Here is a 14,564-nt window from a genome sequence, read left to right as displayed (position 1 = left end):
CCAGGATGGTCTCGATCTCATGACCTCATTATGTGCCTGCCTCGTCCTCCTAAAGTCACAGTAGATGTTATGCTGCTAGCAAGTGTTTAAAAAGAGGGAATTTTTAATAAGTAGCTACCTTATCAAGAAAACCCTAGTTTAAAATGTGTCGAAAATTAATGCATTCTTTGCTATCTTTATACATCACAGCAACTCTAAACCTCCATGTGTTTCAGTTCTTTCTGTTTCTTTCAGTTGTCCCCCACCACACCTCTTTCTTCCATTTTTCTGGAGGTCAGTGGTCAGAATTAGACGTGAGGGCTGAGTGTGACCCAGCTGATGAATCCCAGCGTTGCTGTGAATGTGCTGGAGGCTGTGGCAGAGTTGGGGTTAGGGTTGTGGTGGTTAGGGACTTTTTAAAAATGTATCCTATATACCCTGAAGGTATAGAAGGTTGATGTGAAGCCAATCTAAGTTTGTTATCATATTAGGGCCTCTATATAGTACAAAATGAGCCAAGTCTTTGACATTCTATTTTATAGCTGAATTTATTGTATCAACTCCATTTAGGAATGAAGGTAGGTGCCTTTATCCCTAATGTAATGTTTTAAGACTCATTCCCTTTCCCCACCCTTCCATTATTTTCTAGTTAGCTAAATTTCATACCTCCAGGGCGCCTGTGTGTGGTGAGAACCGCTGTCAGTTATACATTTCCTGGACTTAGATGCAGTAACTGTGAAATGGTTTTGTTAGGAAGAAGGCACTAGGTCGATCTCCATACATGTTTCTGAGCAAGGCGATGAACTTCATGAGTAACTGAAGACAAATGATACATTGTACGACAGACTCAATGGTCAAATATTTTGATTTGTGGAATTTGATTATAACTGTCAGTTAGCAGTTTTGTTGAAACCTGACTTTTATGAATTTGATTATCAAATTTGGTAGTGAGGTCATTTTTTAAAACTTACTCTGTTTCAGAGAGAGGGTCACTTTGAAATATTGTGCTCTTAATCACTTGCCCAGTATCATAATGGATTCAGTTAGAAAATGCCTACCTGATATGGAAAAGAACTAATTCTATAATGTATCCACTCACGTGTTCTTGCTATTAAGCTTTGTTCATTTAAATACAATTATTTGCTAAATAATTCGTATCCTATTATGTGATTAGTGATGAATATATATGCTTTTTTTTTTTTTTCTTGAAATGGAGTTTCACTCTTGTTGCCCAAGCTGGAGTACAATGGCACATTCTCATGTCACTGAAACCTCTGCCTCTGAGGTTCAAGGGATTCTCCTGTCTCAGCCTCCTGACTAGCTGGGATTACAGGTGTGTGCCACCATGCCTGGCAAATTTTTTGTATTTTTAGTAAAGATGGGGTTCCACGGTGTTAGCCAGGCTGGTCTTGAACTCCTACCTCAGGTGATCCGCCCACCTTGTCCTCCCAAAGTGCTGAGATTACAGGCGTGAGCCACTGCGCCCAGCCCTATATATATATATATGCTTTTTCCACAATCCAATAATAAACAGAATATTTAATTTAAAACGTGTTCCTTCTCTATGAAACAAATTTGTTTGAGATTCGTTGGTTTACAATATATGTGCTTTGGATGGTCTGGGAGAATTTTATGTTTCTATAGAAATGCTGTTTCTACAATGTTCTTCTTTGGAAAGACACCATGAGTTATAATAAGCTAATTAGTCTCAAATGTATTTATGTATAATTTTAACATAAAGAAAATATTTCTGTACAACATGACAAAGTGTTAATCCATCTAGGTGATGTTGTTTAGTCTTAATTTCCTCTTGATCATTTGCAGATGGATTCATCAAATGACTATGATTTCTTTTTAAATTATTTCTCTCCCTTTGAGGATAATAGCTATTCTTTTTTTTTTTTTCCAGAGACTTAGTGTACCTAGTTAATTTGTAGGAGGAAGTATGTAATTTAAAGGTATTCATAAATTGATAGTAGGCTAGGATACTTGGATACTTTTGTTGATTTTGGAAAGTAAATGTCAATGGGAGTTGAAAAAAGTTTCTTTTCTTTTCTTTTCTTTTCTTTTTTTTTTTGAGACAGTCTCATTCTGTCACCCAGGCTGGAGTGCAGTGGCATGATCATGTCTCACTACAGCCTTGACATCCCAGGTTCAAGCAACTTTCCCACCTCAGCCCCCTGAGTAGCAGGGACTACAGGTGTACGCCACCACACCCAGCTATTTTTTTGTAGAATGGGGTTTCGCCATGTTGCCCAAGCTGGTCTTGAGCTCCTGAGCCCAAGGGATTAGCCTGCCTCAGTCTCCCAAAGTGCTGGGATTACAGGAGTGAGCCACCACTCCCAGCCAAAATGAAATATTTAAGTAGAAGACAGCAAATAATAAAAATATGCACAAATTTCAAGGAACATAAAATCAAGGAAACAACTTCTGGCTGTTTGGAAGGGAATTGAAGTGTAGAATGTGATGGCTCCTTCTTCTCCTTCTTTAGGTAGATGTTTAGATCTTTTTCATCATTGGGGCAGATGTACAGAAGTGTGCTCTTTACTCTGTGCCTTGCTCTTCTACTGCAATTGAAGGCTGCATCCTTCACTCTCCATGTCGTGCTTTAAGACAACCTGATACTGCAAGATCAGATCTCATAACCGTTACATCACAAAGTGATTATTTGCTCTATTTAAGAACAAAACAAAAAAGCTATAGATGCCTATAAATTTGACAATCCTAATGGGTTTACAAGAGGGCTGTGTTTTGGCAACATACCGGTTTACAGCAGTTTCAGAATCTTCCTTCTTTCTTGTGTAGAAACTGCTAACAGAGTTTATGCTCATCTACTGAAACAGCTCACTCCAGATTCACCTGCAGATGGCATTTTTTTTTTAATTGGCATTTAATGCTCACCTATCTGCTGCTAATGCTTAAGCCTTTGTGTCTGCTCTGATCTCTACCGGGAACTCTACATACTGTCTCTTTGGGCCTCCTTAAACTTGGCCTTTACCGTACTAGAAACATCTCTGCCCCATTCTTATTAGGGCCCCTGTTAGGTAGGAAGTAGTAGAAGTAAAGTCAATGTTATCAGAAAGTGGTGTTTATTTTAAGGATTCAGGGGTGTATTTCAGACACTTTAGGGGCACTATTCCTTAGGAAGGAACTAGAAACAAAACTAGAAAGTTGTAAGTGCTCTCTCTCTCTCTCTCTCTCCCCCCCCCTCTTTCTCCTTCTACCCATCTCTCCTCTCCCTCTTCCCTTTTTTCTCTCTCTTTTCCTTTCCCCTTTCTTCCTTCTGCTTTTCTGCCTCTCTCTGTGCATTTTCTTATTTTTCCTGCATCTTTAGACCAGCATCTTCTGCTCTGTAGTCCATGAAGCAAGAAATGGCTAGTTCACAGGTCAAGACAACACGTCACATTCAGAAACTGACTCGCTGTCTCCAATTACAAGTTCTTGTGCCATCAGGAGTGACCTGGCAACATAGCTGAAAGCTGGGACAGGCCTCAGGCTTGTGAATGGCACTGTTTGCAGTGTTGGCCTCTCCTGGGCTCTAGGGTCTAAGTTTATAGTGCATATTTCTGGCATTAAATCTTGTCACACTGAGACCCTAGTATGCTCTGATGCTTTACAGCCACCTCTTTTCACTGCCTCAGGGAAAGGATACAATTATTTAATTTCTTCAGTGAATATTTAAAAAGAACTGCTTTGTACCAAGCTCATGGAACACATACTTGCCAAAAAGAGTTTAGTATCTGGTGGGGAAGCAAGCAAATAAAGGACACCAATTACAAAAGTGGTAAATGCTGTAAAGTGAAGAAGCTGAGATAGAAAACAGTACAAGATACAGGAATCTATTTTAGAAAGGCTTCTCTGAGGAGGTGAGATTTTAAGCTAATACCTGAAGGATGTGCTAGAGCTAGCAGGAAAAAAATTGTTTGTTTTCAACAAAAGAAAAAGAAAAAGAACAATCTAATTTGTGAATAAGGGGAGACTGACATGGGAGAAAGCAGAGCAGGGGTGAGAATGTGACTTCTTGGTCAAGGAGTTTAGATTTAATCCCAAGTGCAGCGCCAGTTTAAAAAAAAAATCATTAGCAGGTTGTTGATGTCATATAATCTATTAAGAAGTATTATCTAGCCTTTAATTTATGCCAGACCCCATTCTGGTGTACGGAAGAGGATTAAAAAATAAGTCAAATATATAATCCTACTCTGAGTTTGATTATAACGTAGCCTACAAGGAAAGGCTGATTGAGGAGGTTCAAGTTTCAGGTAGGAAGCCTTGGGGGCCCAAGCTGGCCATATGCCCAGTGACCTCAGGCCTAGGTGTCAGGCAGACTGTAGTGCTTGGGGGCCAAAGAGGTTTGTTAATCAGCTCACCAGCAGCTGAGTGAGGACCTCTGTCATGTGACAGAGAGGGCTGTCATATAGCACAGCATTCACTGTGTGCTGAAACCTCTAAGCATTTCTTATATCTACTCAATTTAATCCTCAAGTAACTCCATGAGGTAGGGATTATCATTATCCCCATTGTACAGATGAAGATATTGAGGCACAGAGATGTAAAGTAACTTGCTGAAGGCCACACAGCCATCAAAGGTAAAACAAGGATTTAACTACAGGACAGTCTGTTGCCAGAGTCTGCTCCTAAACACCATGCTGTGATGATGTGTCCTTGTTGTCTGCCTGGACAGATAGGAAGAACATGGGCAGGGTTGTGCATGGGGTCATAGAGAAGGCTCTGGTTTTAAACGTAGTTGATTAAGTACGCTGTGGGATATGTTGAATTGACAGGGAAAGCAGTGTGTACAAGTGAAAATCCTGTCACTACAGGTCTAGCGATCTGCAGAGATTATCTTGGCTGTTTCTTATATTTCTGTGCACTGACTTTTCGGAAACTATGCAACTTTGGAAACTGATCTTTCCTTCATTTCTTATCAAGATGTTAATTGCTTTAAGCTATCTTTTCTTATGATTAGCTCTGCTCTCTAATGCACTATTACACAGTTTAAGATTAAAACAAATTATATAAAAATCATATTAAATAAGTAATAGAAAAATACAAAATATTTATTGGAAAGCATTTTATACGATAAAGATTTTACTTACAATAGATTTTATGGAATATTTTTGCACACCTACTTTGAAGGAGGAGATGTAGTGTAACTTTCAGTACTACTTAACTCACCTATGTCTCTACACCTTTCCTTGTCATGTTCAGATTGATTCAAATGAATAATAAATATGAATTAACTCCTATTCTTGATGTACTATAATGAAATAAAATTCTAATTATCAGTGAGTTTACTTTGGAAAGAAAAGTTCTCCTGAAACTGGAAGCTGAATTAAGCAATTTTGTGAATCTTCGGTTTCTTACATTTCTTTAATATCTGGAAATAGTAGCTATTCTGTATCTTGCCCAAGGCAGTATATTAGAGTTGGAAAAGCATCGCTTGTTGGAAATCTTCCTTGTGGTCATGCCTCCTTTTTTTTTTTTTTTTTTTTTGCTATATATGTTCTCTAATAGTTTAAGTATATCTCTGAAGTGGTATAAAGTTCATAACTTTGGAGACATATTTAAGGAAACATTCTGCATCATAAGTGATGTATCGTAGTGTATTAATCAGGGTCTAATCAGGAAAGAAAAATGATGCAGTAACTTAGACAGAAAATTTAGTATAAAGAATTATTAACTAGCATAAAGAATTTGAATATGAGAGATTGACTAGTAAGAAGAGAACTCTAAAGAATATAGGAATAGCAGATGTGAAGGATGACTCCTAGCCTTAGAACTTGTGCTAGCTTGATCAAGAAACCAAGAAAGACCCCCCTTTCCACCCTCCAGGGCTAAGTTCCTGACCTTGCTAGAGAGGGTATGGTTATATGTATTGAATGGCAAAGACGCTGCTATGGTATAGTTCTGGTGGAACTTTCTAGAAATATTCCCTCAAGGGTGCCAGAGAAAACTGTCCACAGCGAGATGTCTTGCTGGAGGCGCTGTTACAAAACTGCCCAAAGAGTATGCCAAAGAAAGTGTTTGGATGCAAAGTGCTGCTGGGCCAGCTGTCATGTAGTACAGACACCTTTACTGGAGAAGCCGCTAACACTACTCCAAGAAAAGTACACCAGAACCAAGAATAAAAAGCCCTTTCTTCCTCCCCTTCCCCTCCCCCTGCCCCTTCTTCTTTCCCTTCTTCTTTCTTGCTCCTCCTCCTTTCCTCCTCCTCCTCCTCCTCCTCCTCCTCTTCCTCCTTCTTCTCCTCCTCCTGCTTCTTCCTCTTTTTATTTTTTATTTTTTTTTTGAGACACGGTCTGACCTTGTCACCAAGGCTATAATACAGTGGTATGGTCACAGCTCACTGCAGCCTCAACTTTCTGGCTCAAGTGATCCTGTCACCTCAGCCCCCCAAGTAGCTGTGACTACAGGCACATGCCACCATGCCCGGCTAATTTTTGTATTTTTTGTAAAGACAGGGTTTCTCCATGTTGCCCAGGCTCATCTTGAACTCCTGTGATCCACCTGCCTCACCCTCCCAAAGTGCTGAGATTATAGTTAGGATGGGATGAGCCATCACACCTGGCCTTAACCCTTTCTTCTACTTGGTCTTTCCAGCACCCTCTGTCCCCAAAGGTTAATATTTCACCAGCTGATAAACGAGAAAATATTTATCAAGCCCATATTCATTTTCACAAAGCAGGCAGTGAAGGCTGAATTTGAATCTGAGGCAATAAATTGATAACTAGCACATGTGGGAATGCCCACCCACTGTCAGAATTTTGACCAAGGTCTTTCAAAAGCTGCCATCGTGAACCTATTGCAAAATTAAATTACTGCTTTGAACATGTAGTTTACTTGTCTGTCTATATCTTTTACAGAAATTGATTGACTCTAACCACTCCTTATGTCATGTGTATGTCTTAATCAGTTCTTTGAAACAAAATATTCATTATTTTTCTACTATTTTATAACTAATCTTGACAGAAACTCTTGTACACAAAACCAAATGTCTAACATTTTTAGAAGGGGAGATTTTTAGTTTTGGGTAGAAATAGCTTAGGTGTTACTTTAAATATTGCAGCTTATCAGTTTTCAGATGTTTCTTGCATCTGTACTACCATTAGGTTTTAAGGAAGCTCTCAGGGACCTGGACTGAGTCATTCTTATATACTATACATTGTCATCATCTGGCATGATGGATGGTACATGGTAGCATAGTAAATACTCAGACAGATTAATTATCTGCACAAATGAAAATGGATTACAACTACCTAAATTTGTAGATAAACTATTCTCATCATTAAAAAAATACAAGAAATAGTTGTGTTTGGGTCAGACATCAGGTATACAATAAAACATGGATATATAGAATGTATACATTTTGCATAAGGCACATAACAAATGTATTAAAGTGCAATAAGTTCTTTCCCAATCATTCCTAAAATATGTAAAAAATATCATAGCTTGAGGAGCCACAGAGAACTTGTAAGAAGAAAATATTCAGGATGATACCATTTTCAAAGAGAGACTTCTCAGAAAGACAGTAAATTTTACCACGTAACACGGTTCCAAGTTCTGGAATGCGGTAGTTTTCAGGAAGCAGTAATAACTCTTATCTTTGGTTTCTGAAGCTTTTCTTATCGTCAGTCTTGAGAGGAAGGGTTTTCTTGATGTTGCTGTCAGCTTCATTTGTTGATCTATAAATAATTTTTTCTCCCTGAAGTGTATCCTTCAGAAAATAGATCAATATTTTTTCCTAATTTATAAAACTTAAAGTCCCAGAATATCTAGCTGTTGCATACCATTGTGACAGACTTTGTGTTTATTCTTTTTTAAGACAGTCTCGTTCTGTCACCCAGGCTGGAGTGCAGTGGCATGATTCTGGCTCACTGTAGCCTCAACCTTCTGGGCTCAAGAGATCCTCCTGCCTTAGCCCTGTCTAGTAGCTGGGACTGTAGGTGCTCGCCACCCTGCCTGGCTAATTTTTTTATTTTTTGTAGAGATGGGGTTTTGCCATCTTGCCCAGGCTGGTTTCAAACTCCTGGACTCAGGCAATCTGCCCACCTCGGGCTCCAAAAGTGCTGGGATTACAGGCCTGAGCCATCACACCCGGCCAGATATATCAATCTTGATGGAAAAGGAAAGCTTAGAAGAATAACATGTTTATAAGTTTGTATGATAAGGATGTTTATTTATGAATGTAGAAATGTTACAATAAAATTATATTGTTAAGGGATTCGAGACTGAAGTTCTGCCTGTTATTTGAGCAAAGTAACTGTTACTGGTTCAGAATCCATGGTGCCAGCTAATGGTAGTCTAGTTGTAATAAAAGAAGGCTATAGAAGAGTGGGAGAGAAATGAGAAAGGATAGAATCATCATAATCTTCAAATATATCTGCCAATCTTTTTATCTAAAGACATAGTGGCCTACAATTATTATTTCTATTTTCTTATTGTAATTAATTTGATATTTTCTTAACAATATAAATAGTACATCTATTTCTTTCTCACTGGTAGGAAAGAATATGAAATAAAGTCTATATTTAGGTATTGTTTATTAAATTAGTATTCATTGGTGTCTTTATTCAGTAGGAAATAACCTATATATTTAATATAGTATGAATAATGCAAATGAACTCATAAGAGACAGAGAACATGATTAATTCATATTTATTGATATTTCACTGAGTGTATGGCATTGTATTTTATAAAAACATTGAACTATTTGTGAATTGGTTTCTGATACTTTTGGTCTATTTTATACTTTTTTTTTAACTTTAAATTGAACTTGACAGCACTCCTAAATTCTGAAACTGGAAGAATGACAGAGGCAAAGGATTTTTTTTCCCCTTCTAATAACGTAAGAAATAAAAGCCAAAGGATATAATCACAACAATCCCAACAATAAAACAACAAAGCCCTGCGGGGACACTTGGTTGAGGAGGCAGTACACAAAGCATCCGTGTTCTTACTTGCTCCATTCATTTAAATTATATGTTACCAATAGAAACATTTCAAGCCTAGGAACCCAAGCAAAGCACTGTGGGTTCTCTGTTGCTTGTGAGTTGGAACACTAGGGGACAGCACTAAAATATTCCATAGTTATGTGTTATTGATCACTTGCATACTGTATAATAAGTTAGAGATTTTACTATTAAAGACTATTGAATCTCCTGTTGATTTCAGTGGATAAAGAAGCACAAAGAGGAAGATGAGCTTTTCAAATCCATAAGTTCAGCCTTTATGAGCAAGTGTTTTGAATAATTTAGAAAAAGCTCCCAGGCTATTTTTCGGTTGCAAGATACTAAGGCACGATAACTTAAAGGACTGTGATTCTTCTGTTAAAGAGTGTTTTGTTCTGTCTTATTCTGTTGGGGTAAATATTTTGCTGACATTTTTACTTCTTGTTTTCCAGGCACTTTGGAAAGACATGAGACAGGAGAAAGAGCACGAATTATTCTTAATTGTTGTGATGATTCACAGCTTGTGAAGTCTGTATTTCCCATTGCCTCAGAGACACTTAAGCACAAAAGTATAGAACAGAGATCCTCCAGCCCCTACCAGCTTGGGCCATTACCTTGCCCTAGTCTGCAAGTGGAGTCTTCATGTAAGGTAAGTTCAAATCAAGCTGATATTCACAAAGAACATTATGAACTGAATAAGAAGTTAGATGCGTTTAAAAATACATGGCACTTAAGTATCAGCACAAAAACAAGAACTAAGAGACTGCTGCATCTACCAAGTAATCTTGGGTGAATCAGTGTAACTTTTTGAGTGACTATTATACTTATTATGGCATTATTTTTGACAAAATAGATTCTGGCTTGTCAAAATTGAGTCCATTTTATATTAACCCTTGAATCCTAGGTCGTTTTCCATAAGGAAGGGAAAACATTTATATTCTGTAGTTTGGATCTATTTTTATTTTTCGGTTAAGAGTATCTGACCTCTTAAAAATGCTGATTGAAAATAAACAAAAAAAAAATCAGAAAAACTGATCACAGTATGGATAATTATTTTGATATACCCAGTATCAGTAGGATCAGTAACTCTCTAGGATTCTAAGCCTCAGTGAATACACAGTGATGGAGTTGGCATTTATTCTCATAAACCAAGCCAACCAGCTTAGCAGAAATTTGGCTAGCTTTATTGTTTTTTATGTGTAAATATGATATAGTAATTTAATCTGATTTCTGTAAGGGATTATTTTCCATCTTTTTATATTTTCACCTCCAAATTATGCCCTCAACATACTGTTGTAACTATGCCATTTATATGCACATATCAAATGTATTTTTTCATGTAAACATATTTTCATGGTATTAATATGTAATTTTTGTTATTAATGGCTGCATTGTGCTCTATGTGGTGTTTCTATCATTGCTGGTATAGATCGTTTCTCTATGGCTTGATACATGGCTTGGTTTTTATGTTTCACTTTTTAAATAACACATCTATGAAACTAAAGCTTTTTTCATGCAGATTATTTAAAGGATATATTTTTCAAAGTGGGATTGCTAAATCAAGGTTTTGCTGATTCTTAATTACATATTGTTCATCTTTTCTGTTATTTTAATGGTATTATGAAGACTGGTAATATACTATTAATAAGGACATAGAATAAGACCTTATTTTATCTCATGTGTATGTATATAGTTAGGCAAAGGAATATGTCATCATCAAGAAAGGCCAATGGGCCATTAAAGCCATGCTTCAAAGCAGCAGAGTTGGGGGCAGGGGTGCTAGCATGTAATCTTTAGCTTTTTAGGTTTAGAGGCCTGGTTTAGATTTTTATAAGTGAGTCTAGGATTTGTCAACCTTGTGAGAACTCAGTCACACTAACTAAATACCTACAAAAATGAATATATAAACTAGAATGACAATTCTTTAATTGGCGTTCTGGTTGTTGCTTGGTACATTCTCACTGTAGCAAAGCTGAGGCCAGGGGAAATTGTAACACAGAGTTTCTTCATGGGCATGGAGTCAGAGCCCAGAGAATATTCATTCATTGAGCTCTGACAGTAGAATGTAACCAATGCTCTCAGCCCAGCAGAGTACCATCTCCCTTGGTCAAGGCTGATAATGCACGGAAAAATTTCTGAATTTTGGATTTTTCTTTTTAAGACTCCATTTAGAACGCCTGCTTTTGTTTGTATTTTCCTCCTTCAGATATTGAAGCTGGTGATTAGGTGACGGCTTTTTTTCTTTTCTCATTTAATCCATTGTCTTTAGGTTTTTGAAACCTATTTTTCCTATTCTTAACTTGAAAAGGTCATTTTTCTAAGGACAGTTATAGAGATGCTTTGAAATTTCAACATTCACAGCTGAACATAAGGTGGGAAATTGAATCACACTGACAGTCTTAGGTATCATAAGGCTGTAGTGAATAAAGCCCAGTGAGTGAGCTGAGCCAGCTGCCAAGCATTCCCATCTTGGTGTGTCTTTGTTGCTCACCATTCATAACAGAGTTAGCATCTTATAGTGGAAATTATATGCTAGAGTAGTAGGTGAGAACTGGGGGATATCTCTTGACCTATGCCTTTAAGATGTCTAGGGTCTACAGGAGCAAATCTCATTCATCAGGTGTCATTTTTACTAGTTTAACTCCCAGAAGGTAAACTGACTGCTATGTATTTCACTCTCTTGAAGAGCTTCATAGTTACTCTTTAGGTACTGGTAATAATATATATAGATTTCATTTTCTTTATGTAATTTTGTTTCTTCGTTGACTTCAAGAAGCAATAAAATGCCAGAATCTTGTTTTCCTACTTACAGGCTGATTTCAACTTTATTTTCTTGCTTTTGCCCCTTACCTTAGATGACTACAATTTCAAACTTTCATTCTTTACATTCGGAGATAAACTCAACTGGACAGGACTATCACCTTTTTTGTCCTATATATTATACTTCTCTTATTATTAAATTTAGTGCTAATTAGAACAATATTTTTTATGCTTCTCCTAAGTTGTATCTTTTTAAATTATGTACTGGATATCTTCATGGTCTGCTATACACTTTTTCTCTTAGCATTTCATCCTGATAGAGTTAGGCTGTTGAGATTGTTTTATTTATTTATTTATTTATTTATTTATTTATTTTTAGAGGCAGGGTCTTATTTTTAGAGATCGTGCCACTGTACTCCAGCACAATCACAGTGCAGTGGCATGATCACAGCCCACTACAGCTTTGAACTCCTGGGCTCAAGCAATTCTCTCGGCTCAGCCTTCCAAGTAGTTGGGACTACAGGTGCACAACACCATACCTGTCTAAATTTAAAAAGTTTTTCGTTTAAAGGCAAGATCTCATTTTGTTGCCCAGGCTGGTCTCAAGCTCCTTGCCTCAGGCAATCCTCCTGCTTCAGCCTCCTGAGTCTCTGGGCTGAGAGATGTGAGCCACCGTACCTGCCAAGGTTACTGTATCTTAGTCTTCTTTAATTTACAAATTTGATAAACATGACCTTTTATGGGTGCTGATACGTTCCCCATTCTCCTTGTTACTGATATGGTAAAATGCTTCATGAGTTTTCATAAGAAAAAAATTAATTTTAAGAAACCAAATTTGAATCATGCTCATTGTATATGTGGGGAAAATGAGGGACAGTATGCCTGTGAAATTTAAAACTGTTAAAGGTTACTTTGTATTTCAGGATTGTTTTTGTTTGTGGATTTTAGTAAGACACAGGTGAAATATTCTCCAACAGTAGAATGAACTGTTTAAACAGAAGACTAGCAGCGGAGATTTTTGTGTTTGGCAACATTTGGACTTTATTAGAATGCTGTATTTATTTTTTCTTGTTGCATTTGAAGCAAGTACATATAGATCTGGAGAAAAGTTTAAAAGAGAAAAACAAATACAACAAAACATTTTGAAAATAATTCCAATTTGAAATGCTAGAGGAGTTGAATTTGTGCTGCTAGACAAAGAATATCTCTGGCATAGGAAAGGAAGGCCAGAGTCATAAAGGATTTAAAGGAATACAATATCATATTAGTGATGGGGGACTGCTTTTCTTAGATTTATCTAAGGATAAGACAAGATAGAACCTGTTTAAATTGCAATGGAAGGAATTTAGCATCAAAGTAGAGAATAAACAACCATCCTAAAATCATCTGTAATTGCAGAAATCTTTGTAGCTTCATCGTATTTTAAGGGAAAGAAACCTATTTTGTTTGTTCGTTGGTTAGCTGCTTTTAAATTCTTTTTCTGCATTTCTTGTCTGTGAAATGAAAAAGGGTAATGTGGATTATTATTTGGGGCCTATTGTAGTATCCTGGAAATGTCTTTTCTTTAAAATTGTATTTTCTGTAGAATGGGTCTCCCAGCAGCTCCTTCTGGTTTGCTTTTCTAGAGCTTCACTGTCTAAAATGGTAGGCATTAAACATTTGTAGCTACTGAGTATTTGAAATGTGGTTAGTACTACATGTTAAATTCTATTTTGGATATATAGGATTAAATGAAATGTATTACTAAAATTAATCTCACCCATTTCTTTTTCCTTTTTTTAATGTATCTATTAGGCAATTTAAAATTACAAATGTGATTTGCATTCCACTTGTATCGAACAATGATGAACTAGACCAGGAATAAGTATTTTTCTTTTTTGTAAAGGACCTGCTATGATTTGGATATTTAACCCCTCCAACCTTATGTTGAAATTTGTTCCTCAGTGTTGAAGGAGGGACCTAATGAGAGGTGTTTAGGTCATAGGGCAGATCCTTCTGAATAGATTAATGTGGGGACCGGAGTGCATGAGCTCCATCAGTTTCCAGGAGCATTGGATGCTAGTAAGAGCTCCTCTCTCTCCTGCCTCTCTTGTTTGCCTTTTCACCATGTGATCTCTGCACACATGGCTCCGGTTCACCTTCTGCCATGAGTGGAAGAAGACAGGCCTTCACCAGATGTCCTGTCTTCCAGCCAGCAGAATCGTGAGCCATCTAAAACTCTTTTCCTTATGTATTACTCAGCCTCAGGTATTCCTTTATAGCAACACAAAAATAGGCTAAGAAAGGACCAGATAGTACATATTTTTGGCTTTGCAGGCCAGAGTTTTGCAGCTATGGGTACTCAACTCTGCTTTTGGAGCACAGAAGCAACCATAGACAATTCTTCAACAAGGGTGGTTGTATTCCAATAAAAACATTATTTATAAAAACAGGCAGTGGACTAGAGATGATGCACTGGTTGTCGTTTGCCAATTTATGATCTAGACAGTCTTTACTGGACCTGGAGATCATGAGGCCTGAGGAGAAATTGGCAAAATAGTCAACACCTCCCTTTTCCCTCCATGTCTGTATTTTACATGAAACAACTTATCCCAACTTCTTCTGAACTGTGTGTAATGTAATCCAAAAGAGCTTATATCAAGTCTAATCTGTGACAAAAACCAGGAACTCACATGTGTTTGGAAAACCACCCTTTGTAGAGAAACAAATTTGTAAGTAATGGCTCCCAACTTAGTTGGATTTTTTTAATGGAATTTTCTTTAAATAATGCGCTTATATGTGCATTTTTATCTAAGCATATAAAATTGATTATAAATAAAGACTACACTGCATTATTTACATTCCAGTTGAACTTTCTAGAAATCTGGTTATATATAT

At 37.1% G+C, this 14,564-nt stretch overlaps 1 protein-coding gene across 1 annotated transcript in view; it reads left to right on the top strand.

Moving 5' to 3' along the window:
* WDR72 (WD repeat domain 72) overlaps positions 1 to 14,564 on the top strand; it is a 233,714-nt gene that overhangs the window by 51,416 nt on the left and 167,734 nt on the right. Inside the window, exon 12 of the mRNA XM_011986685.1 lies at positions 9,380 to 9,576. Within this exon, the coding sequence (XP_011842075.1) occupies positions 9,380 to 9,576 (197 nt within the window). The remainder of the gene's footprint in view (positions 1 to 9,379; positions 9,577 to 14,564) is intronic.

The sequence above is a fragment of the Mandrillus leucophaeus genome, unplaced genomic scaffold (assembly GCF_000951045.1).
Source record: "Mandrillus leucophaeus isolate KB7577 unplaced genomic scaffold, Mleu.le_1.0 Scaffold108, whole genome shotgun sequence".
Lineage (NCBI taxonomy): Eukaryota > Metazoa > Chordata > Mammalia > Primates > Cercopithecidae > Mandrillus > Mandrillus leucophaeus.
This window is presented reverse-complemented; position numbering and strand designations above follow the sequence as displayed.